This window comes from Pempheris klunzingeri, chromosome 23 (genome assembly GCF_042242105.1).
Source record: "Pempheris klunzingeri isolate RE-2024b chromosome 23, fPemKlu1.hap1, whole genome shotgun sequence".
NCBI lineage: Eukaryota > Metazoa > Chordata > Actinopteri > Acropomatiformes > Pempheridae > Pempheris > Pempheris klunzingeri.
The window spans coordinates 5,806,321-5,822,677 of NC_092034.1; the positions used below are offsets into that span (position 1 = coordinate 5,806,321).

General features: G+C 42.1%; 1 protein-coding gene across 1 annotated transcript; it reads left to right on the forward strand.

Moving 5' to 3' along the window:
- The first annotated feature begins 7,986 nt into the window (after nucleotides 1-7,986).
- On the forward strand, nucleotides 7,987-15,186 carry LOC139222907 (trichohyalin). The gene is made up of 3 exons (XM_070854812.1): nucleotides 7,987-8,035; nucleotides 8,307-9,131; nucleotides 9,534-15,186. Exons 1-3 carry the CDS (start codon nucleotides 7,987-7,989, stop codon nucleotides 15,098-15,100), a joined length of 6,441 nt encoding a protein of 2,146 aa, XP_070710913.1. The 3' UTR covers nucleotides 15,101-15,186.
- Nucleotides 15,187-16,357: the final 1,171 nt, after the last annotated feature.

The following is a 16,357-nucleotide window of genomic DNA, read 5'->3' on the forward strand; positions in this document are numbered from 1 at the left end:
TGGATGGAAAACACTTTAACCTTTCTTACTTTTTTGTCAAGAGTTCAGTTTTTGCTACATTATTCCCATATTAGCTGAAATATACAGCAAATTCCAAAGTGAATTCAACTGGTGCATTTATAGTAGAGGTGATGGCATCCTCCTCGGATCTGGCTTCATGTTTCTTCTGTTCATGCTCTATTCATTCCTGCATGACAGACGAGCTGTTTTCAAACCCATCTGCTTTACATCTGTGGAAAAACTGGAAACATGTGTGTGTGTGTGTGTGTGTGTGTGAGAGAGAGAGGGAGAGTGGGTGTGTCCGTGTCTCTTTTATTCAAGAGGGAATAGAGCGAGAGAGAGAGACTATTTAATCCGCACAGTGGAAATTCACTTGTTACAGCAGCAGAGAGTCAAGAGACAGAAAAGGTGCAGAAACAAGGGATATAACGAATATAAAGAATAAATACAAATATAAGAGAAATATAAAATATATGCATGCATGTATTACGCAAGAGAAAAACAAATGAGTAATGACAAAGTGCAGGTAGTGGCTTTGATAGTGTTATAGTTGGAGATGGACGCTGTTGTTAAACAGTCCGACGGCAGTGGGGATGAAATAGTTGTTGAATGATGTGAATGATGAAAACTTCATGCCGTATTGAAGCGCACAAGGAAGTGGTTTCCATGTGTGTTTGTGGGTTGGGTGAAGGGGGAATTTACCGTCACTCCCCTTCCTGTAAGATGCTGCTAGAAAAAGACACTTTTAGACGTTTGGTGATTTATTTTCACTCCACAAATATTGTGGGTTTTTGCAGTCACACAGAGAAACATTAGTTCTATCGCCGGGCATTAATCATGTCTACTAAAAGACAAATCTACTGGAGTTAGAACTGGCAAATAATTGAGTCATTGTGTCATGGAGGGAGACCACTCTGAGTCTTAGTGTGGTCTTCTTTTGTGAGAGGTCACGTTGCTATGAAGCTTTCATATTAGATTTACTTAAAATGGACTATTCTGTCAAACTGGGAACGACTGATTGATAAAAATACTTCTGAATAAAACAATGGATATAGTAGTGATACTAGGAGTACACAAAGCACAATTAAAAGCATCACCAGCGATAATATAAGTAATATAAGTATAAAAATAAATACATTACTTCTATCTGCCCTTTTTACAGTTTTTTTTTTGCAGGTTATAGACAAAATGTTACGGTTTAATAGGAACTTTTTCTCTTTATTAGTCTCTTTATGATAGGATATGTAATATCTGCCTTGCCTTGAAAATTGTCTTTGTGTTCTGACATTTTATTGAGTAAACAATTAATTAGTTGGGGAAAAAACAAAATCATCGATAATGAAAATAGTTGGTTGTGGAGGTGGTGGCAATAGTAACTCAATAAAAGCAGTAGTACAGCCGTAATAATAGGACTAGTAGAAAAATAAACCAAACAAGTTATTTACATTCATGGTTAACCAGAGTAATTTAAAATACTGTTAGAGGTGAAAACAATCAACCAAAAACAAGAAAACAAAACACAACTGACCACTAGCAGGTTCACACTCAGCTCTGGGTGTGAACACGTCAAACTGATGGAAACAAAGACCCTCAGTGTGTTCAGAGTGACTCATCAAAGTCATCGAACAAAAATAAAATTACATCAACCCCTCAGCCCACATGGGGTCCACCTAAAACCTGCCCCCAAGACACAAGCAGACGGCCACTGCAGGTCAGGGGGGCATGAAGCTACTGCCATGATGATTATGTAAGTGTGCGGTAAGGCTGATTTAACCATTACATACACAGCAGCTGTTTTCAGACGATGCTTGCAGGGTGCACAAACACCTGCCTGAGAATAAGGTCCACTGTTGCTCAATGTGGGCGTGTGCTGGCAGAGGAGGGAAGTTTGGGCCGATGTTTGGCTGCATGAGTCATCATTTAACACAGTGAAAGCTCTGTTTCCACCTCCACCACCAGTGGCACAGATCAGCAGACTGGCTGAGGGACACATGGGCAGACAGCACAGGTGTGGAAAGTACCATTATAAGGACAGTTTTATGGAACCAGTACTTTACATGAGTACTCCACTACATTTCAAAGGGAAATAATTTTAGTAGTTTTTACTCCACTACATTTATTTGATTCAACAAAAACATGATTGAGCTTGTACCAAACTCCCAAAGATTAAAACAGGTTTGACATTTTGGGCTTGAGACTATTTACAAACTGCAGTATGTAGTTTGGGTCAAAGTACAAAGCTGTTAGAAGAAGTCCCATCCCAGAAAGCTGCAAGAGTTAAATATTAGTTTATTTTTAACCAATTAATACATCTGTATCAACAAATGAAGAATGTGATAAGATATGATATTGGTCACAGGGACATTTCTCCGCAGCACAAGTACTTTTAATTTTGATGCTTTAAGTAAATTTTTATCTTAATAATTCTGTTCTTTGACTCAAGTACAATAAGAGTTTGAATGCAGGATTGAATGCAGAATTACAGATTTCACTTAAGCTACAAGTGCTTCCTCTAACACCGTGAGAGCACATAATGGATCCTAGGAATCCTAAATCCTGATTTGAATAATGCAAAAATTGCTGATTAGGGGTTAACACGTCTCCTTAGGAGAGAGGAGGAGCTGCAACATTCATGTTAAGCACAAATAAATAATGTTATAATTACTGTATATGGGCAGTGGGGGCCTCTTTCACTGTGTTATAATGTTAAACCAATAGATTATTGTTACTGATGTATCAGCATGGAAGCAGTATTTTAATGTTGTAGCTGCCAAATAAAGTCATATTCTGTAGAAGACTAATTCAGGAAAGTAACTGTAAAGGTAGGGGAGTAGTACCATCCACAGAAAAGTATTCCCCTCTGGTGTAGTAGCATAAAATGGGAATACTGAAGTGAGAAAATCCATTTAGTTACTTCACACCATCGCATATCTGAGTCACTTGAGACGTGTGTTTAACACAACTTTGGCGAATGCTGACACAGGAGAAACCCCCTCACAAGTTTACCTGCAGAACTGAGTCTGTTTGTGCTTTTCCAAGCAAAAACTTGTGTTAAACGGGCCAAGATTTGCATGTATAATTAACTTTTTAATATGCATTTCAACAGTTCAAGCTGAGTTTAACATGTTTAACACCTTTTTGTTGTTGTACTGTGAGGACTAGTACATGGTAACTATAACATTTTGCCAATAATCTCTTAATTTAAAGTCCATTGTTATTGTTACTACTAATACTGCTGACCTATGGATTATTAGGATGAAACACAGCCATTCCATAATTTTTTTTAGATTTGATAAAAGTGCATCAATAATTAAAAAAAACTAGTCTAATTCCTAAAATGTGCATGACATATGATGATGTAAAATAGGTTTGTTTGAGTTTTCAAGAGCTCGTTTGTTCCAAAGGTTGCACAACAACTGCAGAATGTTTTAAATGACTCACAGGTGCATCAGCAAGTTAATCTGCATCTTCACATCTGGAAGGTGTAAAATACATTTTAAAAAAATAAATAAAGTTGCCACATGGCAGAAGAATCGTGGTGCGATAAAAATGCTAGTAAGAAATCCAACTTTCACATCTGTATAGGAAGTTTGAATGCAGAGTGGACGAACCTCAGATGAAGCTGGAGAGAGAAGCGGCTGCTGGTTGGAGTCGGTCTGCTGCTGCTGCTGCTGCTGCTGCTGCTGCTGCTGCTGCTGCTGCTCCGTCTTGGGAGACTTCTGTTTCTGCTTATATACCCTACAGGGGAGAGGAAGAGCTATCCATGTGTGTGTGTGTTTGTGAGTGCAAGATCTCTGCAGGGAAATAGTGTTGTGTAACTGGTCGGTCCAACTTAGGAGCAGGATGTGGAATTTACCATCTCGGTACAACCCACAGCTGGATGGAGGTCAGCCAATGATGATAAAGAGGAAACGCATCTTTGTTTTGTTTCATTGTTTTTCCTTCCAATGTACTGTTATTAGACTTGCTAGCGATGCACTGGACTGAAATATCCTGGGATGGATTGCCATTCAATTTCATATAGACATTTGTGGTCCCCTGAGGATGAACTGCACCAGCTTCAATGACCCTTTGACCTTCAATCTGGCGCCATCTTTTCAAAATTTTAACTTGTGAAAAACTAACATTCCCATCAGTTAAGATGGTGAACATGGTAAATGTTACACCTGCTAAACACTAGCATGTGTAAATGCTGCAGGAGGTGCCCTCTTCAATGCCCTCTAGGGTTCCCTACACGCTAGAAAATGTGTTGGTGTCCATGTGCCTCTAAATGGTTTAATAATTAATAGTTCCCTGTGTGGTTTTATTACATGTGTGTAGTAGTTAAAGTCACACAAGTATTACTGTAATGTACTAATTTAGCGTTGCTGATAATCCATGTTTATCCGGCACCCACCGTGTTTGTGGACAGGAAAAGCTCTGACTGATGTCTATTTTAATACTGTTAGCTTTAGTTTTGTTGATTTTAACATTGTTTGTCTTGCTTATTTCAGGTTTGATTAGAATATGATTTTAATTACGTCTCCGATTGTGCAGGTTGTGGTCAGTGTGCCGGTTTGTGGTGGTATATTTACCAGTGTGATGCTTTTATTTGAGGTGTTTATTTGAGGCTTTGGTTAATGTTATCTTTAAACATGTAGGATACTCCCACTGCTCCACCAGTGGATTCCCAGCAGTGGTGTGTCCTCTCTTTTTGGGAGAGTCAGTTATGAAAGTTAAGCCACACCGACTGTTGTGGCCTCTTCATTGAAGCCCCCGTGTCTCAGTTGAGTTGGTCATTCCTGGCAGGTTATTTACAACAGGAGCTTCACTAATAAAGAACCTGTTTGGTGGATTCAGGAATGACTGGAAGTGAGCGGAGATGACTGGTCTGGTTCACGATGCCGACACCTGCCTAAATCTGGTCTGTTTTTCATTGACACAAACGTATGTTTACGTTCACTGTTTCTCCCAAAAGCCATTGAGTGCATCATTAGCCAAGTTTCCATCCAAATTTAGTGCATATTTTAAACAAATCTCATCAACTCTCCAGTTGAGCCGAATCTTGAGTGATGATTAATGATCCATTAGGTCTGCTTCCAATGCAACTTGTCACATTTTGTTTTTCGCAATTCACCAACTTTTCCACCTCTGACAAAAACCTTTTGCAATATCTATTTTGACTTATTATTGAGGCCCAATAAACAGAGTGAATACAGGTCCTTCCTAATAGAAAGAAACTGCTGCTTCCTGATGCTGTAACTTCTACTATTACTAAGAATACTCTCATCATTGTAGCACACTACTATATGATATTACCACCATTATTCCTCTCACTGTTGCTACAATTATTCCTGCTGCTACTTCACTGTTGCTATTATTGCTCTAACAGTGCTTCCTCTGTTTCTACTTCTCTACTACTATGAATGCTCTCTGCATTCACTCCAGCATGTAAACAAGTTTTATTTTCCATCTTGGCACCGATAGTGTGTTGAGGGCACTGCTTGTGCACAAGATGTCCTTTATATTCATTCGTTTAATCATCTGCTGCAACACTTTCCATCAGCATTGCCCAAAATGTGAACATAAAATATAGTTTCATTTCCATCTAAAGAACAAAGATGTTCTGAAATGAGTCAAAAAACTTTATGGGATGCACAAGCTTTAGTAAAAAAAAAGGATGCCAAGTCAGCGACAGATGTGGAAGCAGAGCTAAAAATACCAAAAGTCTCCACTGCAGAATAGAATTGGAGAAGAAACACTTTGCTGTATGTTTCTGGGTTTCCCATTTCCACCACCAGCACTTATCTTCTTGATTTACCAGTTAATTTCAGGGGCAAACTAATCAGCAAATGCCAATGCAAATTTATATGTTACATTAAACAGAACTGTGAGCTTCGGCGTTGATGGCCAGATAGCCTCATATTTGGAGAGAAGTGCTGCTGCTGTTGCTGCAGGGAGTCCAATAAAAAGTAATTCATTTGACATTTACAAAAAGCAGCACACATATGAGAAGGCATCCATCATGGTAATATTCACCGAACACTTAACAGACCTCAAAACAACTCTGCTCGGGTTAATGGCGCCAAATCAATATGGCTGATTCAGTCCTTTCCATAAACAGGGTTAGTTTTTATTAACCCCTACTGAGGCTGAGGGAAATAGTGAATCATAGAGAGCATGATCTAATGTGTGTTTTCATGGGACTGACTGGCCTCGACATGAGAACATGTTGTACCATGTATGCAGCCAGGGACGCCACACAGCCAAGGTGCAGCAACGGCACGCAGGCATGATGAAGAGATACTGGCTCTACACACAATGCAACGATTGTTAGAGAACACGTGTGTCACTATTTAAGAGCTCGATGAAACCAGCTGAGAAATTCGCCAACCATTGGCTGTTCTGTTCTTATTTGCATTTGTGTTGATTTAGGTTTACTCTCTTATACTTAGAGGGGACAAAAATACCTAATGTTTGCATAAAAAACACAAACTCTGCGGGAGACGGAAACCAAAAGGGACGGATACTATTTTACTTTAAACTCCTTATTTAGCACTGATATTAAGTATTTCTGTTTTTTTTTTGCAAACTATAATGTAGTTCTTAACACAAAAAGGAGAATATTACACTGAGATTTGGCACTGAATCCTTTAAAATACTTGATATCATAAGGTATTTGTGTATTCCATCGTATCACATGATCAGTAGATGGAGTTGTCATAGAAATGTACATGTATAAACTTCCATGTTGGCTTAATAGTTGAGTTTCAAATCCTTCTCACATCACTTAACTTAGTTTGCCTGCCTCGTCACTATCTGCCATCCAACATGAGGACATTCCCAACCTGCAGCCACCCTCAGTGAGCTCCTGCCAATCCACGTCACCTGACTCCCACACCTGCTCCTCTTTCCCAGATGATCCCCCTCAGAGTAAACAACAGCCTATTTCCACCCAACTCCCTGCCAGAACGTCTATCATGCCAGCTGTACAGCTTCCAGCCTTTTCCCTGTTCTCTGCCTGCTTTTTGGATCTTTGCCCTGCTGCTTATGACCCCTTGGACTTGTCTGCCTGATCTGACTGTTAAACCATTGCCCCCAGTGCCTGCCTGATGTATCCACTGACCTTTTTTCATTAAAATGAAGATTGTGTTTGACTGAACGCTCCAGAACAAGTGCGAAATGGATCCTGTGTTGAGATTCTTTTGTCAACTCCTGTTTCCACTGCCAAGAATTAACTTTTAAGCGTAATATTTGTGTAATGTCAATACAGGGACGTGATCTCTGCAGGAGAATGATTAAGTATATTTTGGTGTGATAAACTTGATGAAATATGCCTCATTTTTTGTATACAGTGAGATTTTGATCCCAATATAAAATGTAGTCAAAACAATCGTAGATTTCTAGATTAGATATTTCATATTTAGCACTTTCTATAAAACCAATGTCTGTCTGCTGTCTGCTGCTCGCTGTTGTCATGCTGGCCTTTAATGTACTTTGACAACAGAAGTCGTGACGGGAGCTCATTACCACAAGGCCATGTTAGCTCCCTTTAGCTTGTGGGTAGAGGAAAGAGAAGTTCCATATTTACCACGAGACAGCGTCTGCATTAATCTGCAGCTCTTATAGTGAAGCCTGCACGCGTTTCTCACCATGCAGATACATGTTCTGCATGTAGAACATGTGCATGCAAGAATGAATCATTGCAACTGTGTGCTGCAAGCATGTGTGTGTTAATGTGTCACAAAACCCACCCAATGTGTCATCTCTTGACTTCCTGCCGTCTTCAACGAGAGCAAGTTTGACAACCACAAGCTGGTCACGTGACGCAGCAAGTTTTCCTCTTTCTGTGCTCAGTTTGTGCAGCACAAAGCGTCATTTTGGATCAATTAACTACTAGTGTTTCTTCTTTCACAATGACGCTGAGGACATACTTCCTGTAAAAGACACACAGGAACCAAAAAGAGGAAGAGGAAGGACAAGAGGAAGAAAGTGGACGGAGAGGGGATGGACACGACAGATGAGAGCTGTAGTCCAGGCAACGTCGCCAACGGTGGTGAGTTCTTACATTCTTTGTTTACTTAAGTTGTGTAATATTTGAAATAAGTGTATACATAGACAACTTAGTGTGAAGTAAAGTGAAATAATAAAGATGTGTATGCTCTGATAGAAAATGCAGTTCCATGTTTAGATATTTTGTGATACTGTGATAAGTGACTGTGATAACTTGAGGTAAAACGATTAAAGTGCAGTTTTAAGAGCAGTTTTAAGTTTAAAGCAGAGACTACACTACTAATTCTTTTCACACTTTATTTTGTGTCATTCAGCGTATCCAGTACGGTGCACTGAGGAAGTACTTCTCCCTTTCTTAACAGATGAGAGTCTGCAGGTCACCATGGACTCACATAACCCTCCTGCCCCTCACAGCGTGCCTGCTGCTCTCCCAGAGCTTAGACTGGTCCTGCTGGGCAGGAAAGGAGCAGGGAAGAGCGCCGCAGGTAACACCATCCTGGGAAGAGTGGGATGGTTCGAGAGCGGGAGGCCCACGGAGGAGTGTGTGAAAAAGCGAGCTGATGTGGCTGGGAGAAAAGTCACAGTGGTGGACACTCCAGGGTGGGAGTGGTACTACCCGCTCAACAGCACCCCCAACTGGGTGAGGAGAGAAACTTTACGCAGTGTGTCGGTTTGTCCTTCTGGACCTCACGCTGTGCTTCTGGTGATGCGAGCCTGCGCCTCAGTGACAGAGGACTACATCAGTGAGATAGAGGAGCACCTGGAGCCGCTGGGAAAACAAGTTTGGGAGCATACCATGCTACTGTTCACCAGGGGAGACGAGCTGGGCCTGGTGTCCATGGGGCAACGCATCCTGTCGAGCGGCCCAGCACTCCAGAGACTCCTCCAGAAGTGCGGGAACAGATACCATGTCGTGGATAATCGGAGCAAAGGAGATGGGACGCAGGTTAGGGAGCTGATAAGGAAGGTGGAGGAGATGGTGAAGGGGACGAAGGGTGAAAGCAGCCATTTGGAGATGGATAGTACGGTCGTGTTGGGTATGGAAGCTGATAACAAGAGGAGGGCGAGGGAGAGGAGGAAGAAACAGAGGCAGATGGAGGGGCAGATGCAGAGAGCGACCATCCAAGCTGCTCTAAAGAGTGAGTTCTTCAGCTTTTTCAATAAGTAAAACCTCTCAAGTCCTCTCAAATGCATGAAATCATATCACAATTGGGCCCCGAAAACCTGGTGAATGTAATCTAATTGAAAAATATAAATGGATGCTTAGAGTGAATATTAGACTTAAATTTATCAGGTGGTCCTGAATATGTCATTGAAATGAATTTGTAGGTTGTTTGCCAACACATTCGCAAAAACAAGTTATTAAAGTAAGCCGACAAGCTAGTAGTGTCTAGCAGGGGCTGGTGTGTCTATTGGCTTGAATTTGATAATTTTGGCCCCTAAAAAATAAAAACTTCCTTCATTTTCAGAGCTGAACTGTATTAGCACACGCTGATTATAAAATATGTTTTACCACAAATCTGTACCTTTCTCCCTTCCAGGCGATGGTCTTCAGGGCTCTGAGCTAGACGCCCACCAGTTGTTCTCCAAGGCTCCCCATCGTTTACCTGAGCTCAGACTGGTTCTCTTGGGCGAGCGTGAAACAGGAAAGAGTTCTGCTGGGAATACCATCCTGGGCAAAATGGACTTCTTCCAGGCTGGTGCCGTAACAGAGGAGTGCATCTGTCAGCTAGCGGAGGTGGCCAATCAGCTGGTGATGGTGGTGGACACTCCGGGCTGGGAGGGGGGGGTGGCGGGTGCCACACCTGAGAGGGTGAAGAGGGAGATTGTCAGTAGCATGGCTTTGTGTCCTCCAGGGCCCCACGCGCTCCTACTGACTCTGAGAGTGGACACACTGGTGAGAGAGGGACATGTAAGGGAACATCTGGAGCTCCTGGGCGAGGGTGTTTGGAGACACACGATTTTGCTGTTCACCCATGGGGATCAGCTTCGAGAGGGGGTGGATATTGAGCAACACATCCAGGGTGGAGGCAGGGACCTCCAGTGGCTGCTGGAGAAGTGTAGGAGAAGGTACCATGTTATCAGCAGCGTAGATGGAGGGGGAAGAGGAAACAGAGACTCCAGTGAGGTAACAGAGCTCCTGCAGAAGGTGGAAAAGATGGCTGCCACGAATAGGTGTGAGGCTTTCTCCGGTCTGGTTAAGGACATCAGGGATCTGAGCCAGCAAAGGAACGAGAAGTTCAACCAACGCCTGAAGGAGATGGGAGATAAAATGCTACGTCAGGAGGCCGAGTTGAAAAACATGAGAGAGAGGGAGATGACAACCTTCAGGTGGTTTATTGACAGGAAGAAAAAGGTGAAGTCTCCTGGAAAGGCTGATGTTCAAAGGGAAGAAGAGGATGAGGACAGGAGGATTAGTGAAAGGAAGACTGATATTGGGGAGCTAGAGGAGAGGATGCGGTGGCTGACAGAGGATAAAGAGAGAGAAATTCAGGATCTGAGCATAGAAAAAGAGAGACTGCATGTAGCACTAAACCAGAGTAGAAGAGAAAAGGATGAGGCGATGCTCAATTTGGAGCTTAAGGAGAGAGAGATTGAGGAGCTCAAAGAAAGAATTGATGAACAGCAATTGAAACTGCTCGACCTTGAACGTGCCACTGTAGAAAATGAACATGAGAGAAAACAGAGAGAGGATGCCATTAAAGTGACAAAACAAGAGTGGATGAGTGAGGTGAAGAAATTGGAAGAATTCACAGAGCTGCAAAAGAAAGAGAAAGCAGAGTGGATGGAAAAAGTTGATTTGTTAAAAACAGAATTGGACAAGACTAAAAACAAATATGATGATATTCTTGAGAAGAAAGCACAAGAAAAAAATAGGGAGATGGCAGAGCTGGAAGAAAAACTGACAACAGAGATGGAAATAAAACTGCTCAAAAAAGAAAAAGAGCAGGAAGAACTGAGAAGGAAAGCCTCAGAGGAAAAGCAGATAACTCTCGATAATGTAAAACAATATGAAAAAGCAATGGAGAGGAAAGCTGAAGAAATGAAATCACAACATAAGAAAGAGATAGAAAGAAAAGCCCATGAGAAAGAGGCAGAGATACTGGGTATAAAACTGCAGCATCAGGAAGAGATGGACAGAAAAATCAGTGATATAGAAAAAATAATGGAGGCAATGAAAGTTCAACGCCAAGAAGAAATTGATGCAGAGAATGCAGAGAATATAGAAAGAGTCAAACAACAGCATGCAAATGAAATAAGAAACATACGGCAAGAAAAACAAGGAGAGATTGAAGACCTAAGAGAGCAGTTTACAAAAGAGATAAACGAACAAATGCAAGCAAAACAGAGAGAGATAGAAGAGTTAGGACAAAGGTATCTCAAACAAAGAGACCAATATATGCTAGAAAATGAAAAAGAGAAGAAAATTATTCAGTTAAATCAAAGAAAAGTCATGGATCAAAAGATGCAAGAGAAAGAAAAAGAGGTAGAAATGTTAAAAGTGAAGCATCAGGACGAAATGGCAAGACAAATTAATGAAATGGAAAAACTAACGGAGGCCAGCAGAGCTGAACACCAGGAGGAAATAGATGAAAAGCTGAAAGAAAAGCAGGAAGATGTGGAAAGGGTCAAACGACAGTACAGTGACAGAATAAGGGTCATAGAGCAAGAAAGACAAAGAGACATTAAAGAGCTGAAACAACAGTTTGCAGAAGAAACTGAGAAACAATTGCAGGAAAGACACAGGCAGATAAAGGAGTTAGAGCAAAAGTGTGCCGCCGGAATAGAAGAAAAGGTGAAAGAAAAGGAAAAGGAGACGGAATTGATGAAAGAAAATCATGAAAAATACATTTTGCAAAAAATGCAAGAGAAAGACAGACGAATAGAGGAGTTAAAACAACAGCACATCAATGAAATCAAAGAAAAAATGCAAGGAAGTGATGAGGAAAAGGAAAGGCTTGTTTTGAGTCTTAAGAAAGAGACGGAGCAAAGACTGGAGGAAAAAGAAAAAGAGATAAGGGAGATCAAAGCAAAAGTCAATGAAATGAAGGGAAAGCTGGAACAAAAGGGAGAGAGAGAAACTGATTATTTAAAAGACAAGAAAGAAATGGAGCAGAGACTGGAAGCCAAAGAGAAAGAAATTGAGGAGATGAAATTAAATGTCAAAGACCTGAAGGAAAAGCTGCAACAAAAGGAAGACAGAAATTTAAATTACAAGAAAGACATGGAGCAAAGAATGGAGGAAAGAGAAAGGGTAATAAAAGAACAGTTAAAAGATTGTGAGCAACAACTGCGACAGACAGAAGAGGAAAGAGAAAGAGATCATTTGAGTCATCAGAAAGAGATGGAGCAAACACTAAAAGAACAAGGAAGAACGATAGAAAAACTGAATCAGCACATGAGAGACACTGATGAAATCCTTCAAAGAAAAGAAGAAGAGAGAGGAGAAATTATTTTGAATCAAAAGAGAGAGACAGAGCAACGGCTGCTAGACAGGGAACAAGCGATGGAGGAGGTGAAGCTCCAGCTCTCCAACGACATGGAGCGAAAACTAAAAGAAAAGGAAACAGAGATTGAAGGTCTTAAACAGCAGGCCGAATTCAGGGAGACGAGATGGAGGGAGGAGCAGAGGAAGAAGGAAGAGAAAAGAGAAAACGAGATGAACAGGCTGCTAGAAATCGTTGACAAGAAAACAAAAGAATTAACTCAAGCACAGTGTCTTGTTACAGAGAGAGACAGTGAGATAGTTGAGGCAAAAAAGACATGTGCAAACTATTTAAAAGATATTGAAGAGCTGAAAGAGAGTGGGAAAAGGCAAACCTCCAGTATCGTCGAGATACAGCAGCGTAGCGCGGAGCAGGAAAGGAAAAAAGAAGCTGAAATGATGGAAAAAATTCAGGAGAAAGAAGAAGAACTCGACCAACTGAGGCAGAGAGACAGAGAAAACGAGAAAGAGGCCATCCAGCTGAGGCTGACAATCGAGCAAACAAAGTCTGAGTTGAAGGAGCTCACCAACAGGATGGAAAAGGAGATGACAAGCATGATTCAGGAATATGAAAAGGAGATTGCGAGGAGAGATGAGACAGTGGAGTCCATCGCAAAGGAGAAGGACTGCGCCGTGAGTCGTTTGGAGGAAGAAAGTCGGCGAAGCGTCTCAGACGTCACAGAGAAATACGAGGAAAGTTGTAGGAGAGCCGAGGAGCTGCAGGAGGAAAACGAGAGGATGAGGAAAGAGGTGGACAGTCTCAAAATCAAGTGTGAGGAGCTGAAGAGGGAGAGCGAAGAAGAAGCTAGAAAAAATGCCAGAGGGTATGAACAGAACGTGAAGAGCATGGACGCAGAAATCCTAAGCAGAGATGTAGAGGTCGGGGCGTTAAAGGATGCAAGTGGCAAACTGCGAGAAGAGATAGAGAGGATGAAAGAGAGAGGAGATGAGGCAGAAAGGCGGATGAATGAAATGAGAGAGGATTTCCAGAAACAGCTGATGGAGAAACAAAGCGAGTTCAGAAGGAAGGGTGAGGAGACTGAAGGGGAATTCTTGAAAAGGGAAAGAGAAGCAGCGGAGAGGGAACAGGTTGCGAGCAGAACCGAAGAAGAGTTGAGCAAAAGAGGAAATGAACTTGATGCAAAAGAGGAAGAGCTTGTTGAAAAAGAAGTCAGGTTGGAAAGTAAGGAACGAGAGCTTCGAGAATGGGAAGCAAGTCATGAAAAACAGAAAGAGGAAAGGGACAAACACGAGCAGGAAGTGAGCACCAGAGCGCAAAATATAGCGAAAAAGGAGATGGAGCTAGAGAGCTTGCTTAGAGCGCTGGAAGGCAAACAGGAAGAGCTAAACTGCCACGGTCAAGATCTCCAGAAGAAGGTTAAAGGGCTGAAAGATCAAGGGAAAGAGCTGAGAGACAGGGAGCATTACTTAAGAAGTGAAGAGCAAGAGTTGCTCAACTGGAAGTCGGAGTTGCTGATGAGAAACGAGCACGTAAACTCTACAACTCAGCAGTTAGATGAGATGGGGAGAGACCTGGCTTTGCTGAAGGAAGAGCTTCAGAGTAAGGAGAAAAAATTAAAGGAGTCTTTTAAGAAATTAAGCAAATGGGAAGAAAATCTTAAAGAACGGGAGGAAGGGTGGTGCAAAAGAGAGAGAAGAGAGTTGGAGAATGGACAGGATGAGGTTGATGAGAATGTGAGAGTCCATGAGAGGGATTCTTTTGACCTGACAGCTGCGAACTCAGGGGACGATTTACATTTAATGTACCGAGAGGTCAGTGAGAGGAGGGAAAGGGGAAGAGGAAGAGGGTCAGATAAAGGCGAAAATGCAAAAGACAGAGAGGATCAAGGGATGAAAAGAGCACAGTCAGCTGCTGAGAGCAATAACTGTCACCTTGAAACTTTGAAGGAGATAGAGACGGCTGAGGAAAGGGAAGGGATGAGAGGAGGAGGGGTGGAGACGAGGAAGAAAAATGGCAGGGAGGACCCGGAGAGGGCAGAGGTTGTTGGAGATTTTCAGTTTTTATCTGAAAGCTCAAACAACAGAGAGTATCCTGGGTCGGATTTCAGGGTGCTGGTGTTGGGGGAGTCGTGGTCGTCTCGCTGCCCAGGTGGAGTGAACATCCTGTGTGGAGGGGCGGCCAAACACGACGGCTCGACCCCCAGGCCATGGAGAGGTCAGGTAGCTGGACGACGCCTTGCCGTCGTGGAAGCGGCGGGTCTGAGGTGGCGAGACGGACCAGATCCAACGGACTCGGCGCAAAGGAAAAGCGTTCTTGACAGTATCTCCTGGTGTCACCCAGGACCTCACGTCGTCCTCCTGCTCATGCCGGCCTTTTTGACCTGCACACAGCGGTACAGGAGAGCAGCAGAGGAGCACATGAGTCTGCTTGGGGAGGACATTTGGCAACGCACGCTGGTGCTGTTTACATGGGGGGAAATGTTGGGGGAGAGCGCAGATCAACACATCCTGAGGAACGGGGAGCTAATGGGGCTGGTAGAGAGGTGTGGGGGCAGGTATCATGTGCTGAGCAGCAAGAGAAGCAACTCTAGGATCGAGGGATTATTTAAGAAGATGGAGGATATGGTGGGTTTGAACAGTGGGGAGCAGTTTGTGGTGTAGAACTGTGATGAGACTGTAAGAATTAATCATTTTAAAGCAATGTTTTTCCTGTTATGTGGATATTTTTAATAAATATTGGTTCACAACTTCAGGGTCTGGCTACTACAATGGTTCAAAGGATAAATCTGAGGGGTTGTGAGGCGATAAATGGGGCGGGAATGAAGAAAATCACATTTCTGCTACACACATTTGTGTTAATTTTTTGAGCTTTCTTTAATATTTGCATTTTTGGTGAAATATTTGATAAATATCAAGTCTTGAGGGGCATCACTTCAAGGTGAAACTGCAACATGTGAGAAAAGCCAAAACCCACCTCGACACAGCTTTTTTTGTAAGAGGCCACAAGCCAAAAACACTGAGAACCAATGAACAATGTATTGTATCTTAAAATCATATCATGTGCTCTTTGTGTGAAATCTTAATCTGAAACAGAACCAGCTACTATAACTGTCATATACATATAATGTAGTGGAGTGGAAAGTATAGTAATTCCCTCTGAAACGTAGAAGCAGCAGAAAATGGAAACAGTCCATAACGTTGGAGTAAAACTAAAATTGTACTTAAGTACAGTACTTAAGAATTTTTTTTCTGTCTACCACTGAATTCAACATCCTGCTTACTGAATGATTCATATAAATACTCATTACTTATTCATTGCTTTAAAAATCATATAAAATTCTGAATAAGCTGCAAATCCAGTATGATTTTGCAGATGAACCTCGGCTGACCTGCGCCGTCAAAGATGTTCATACTCTCTCCACAAGATGGGGACCTTGTGTCAGTGTGGAGATTACTCTCTCAGCGTCAAAGTAATCAGTGTTGAAAGTCATTCATGACAAGGAGTTGATGGTGAAAGTATAGTGAAGCTAGTCAAATATTTTTTTTTAACTGTGTTTTACAATTTTCTGCGTAAATGGCTACTTTTAAAAGGAAGAGTACACAAAGGCTGACTAGCAGGCCTGTGCTCAGTCTTGACTGGAGGCATTTCAGGAGAACCAAACCGTCTCGCAATTATAACCCCAGGGGGCCTCCCGCACGCTGAGAGGACTCCTGCTTTGACAAGTAAATTATGACTCTTGATGAGAGGAGTACGGCTTTCTCAGAATGCAATTTTTTTTTTTTGACAGCCAGGAAAATGCGGATGGATACATACAACAACTTCCATCATCTGCAGAGCCAGATGCAACAGCCAAAAACACTTGTGTGCAATCATCAGGCTAAAAATTATGGAGTGTGAGTGCTGGTCTGTATCTAACA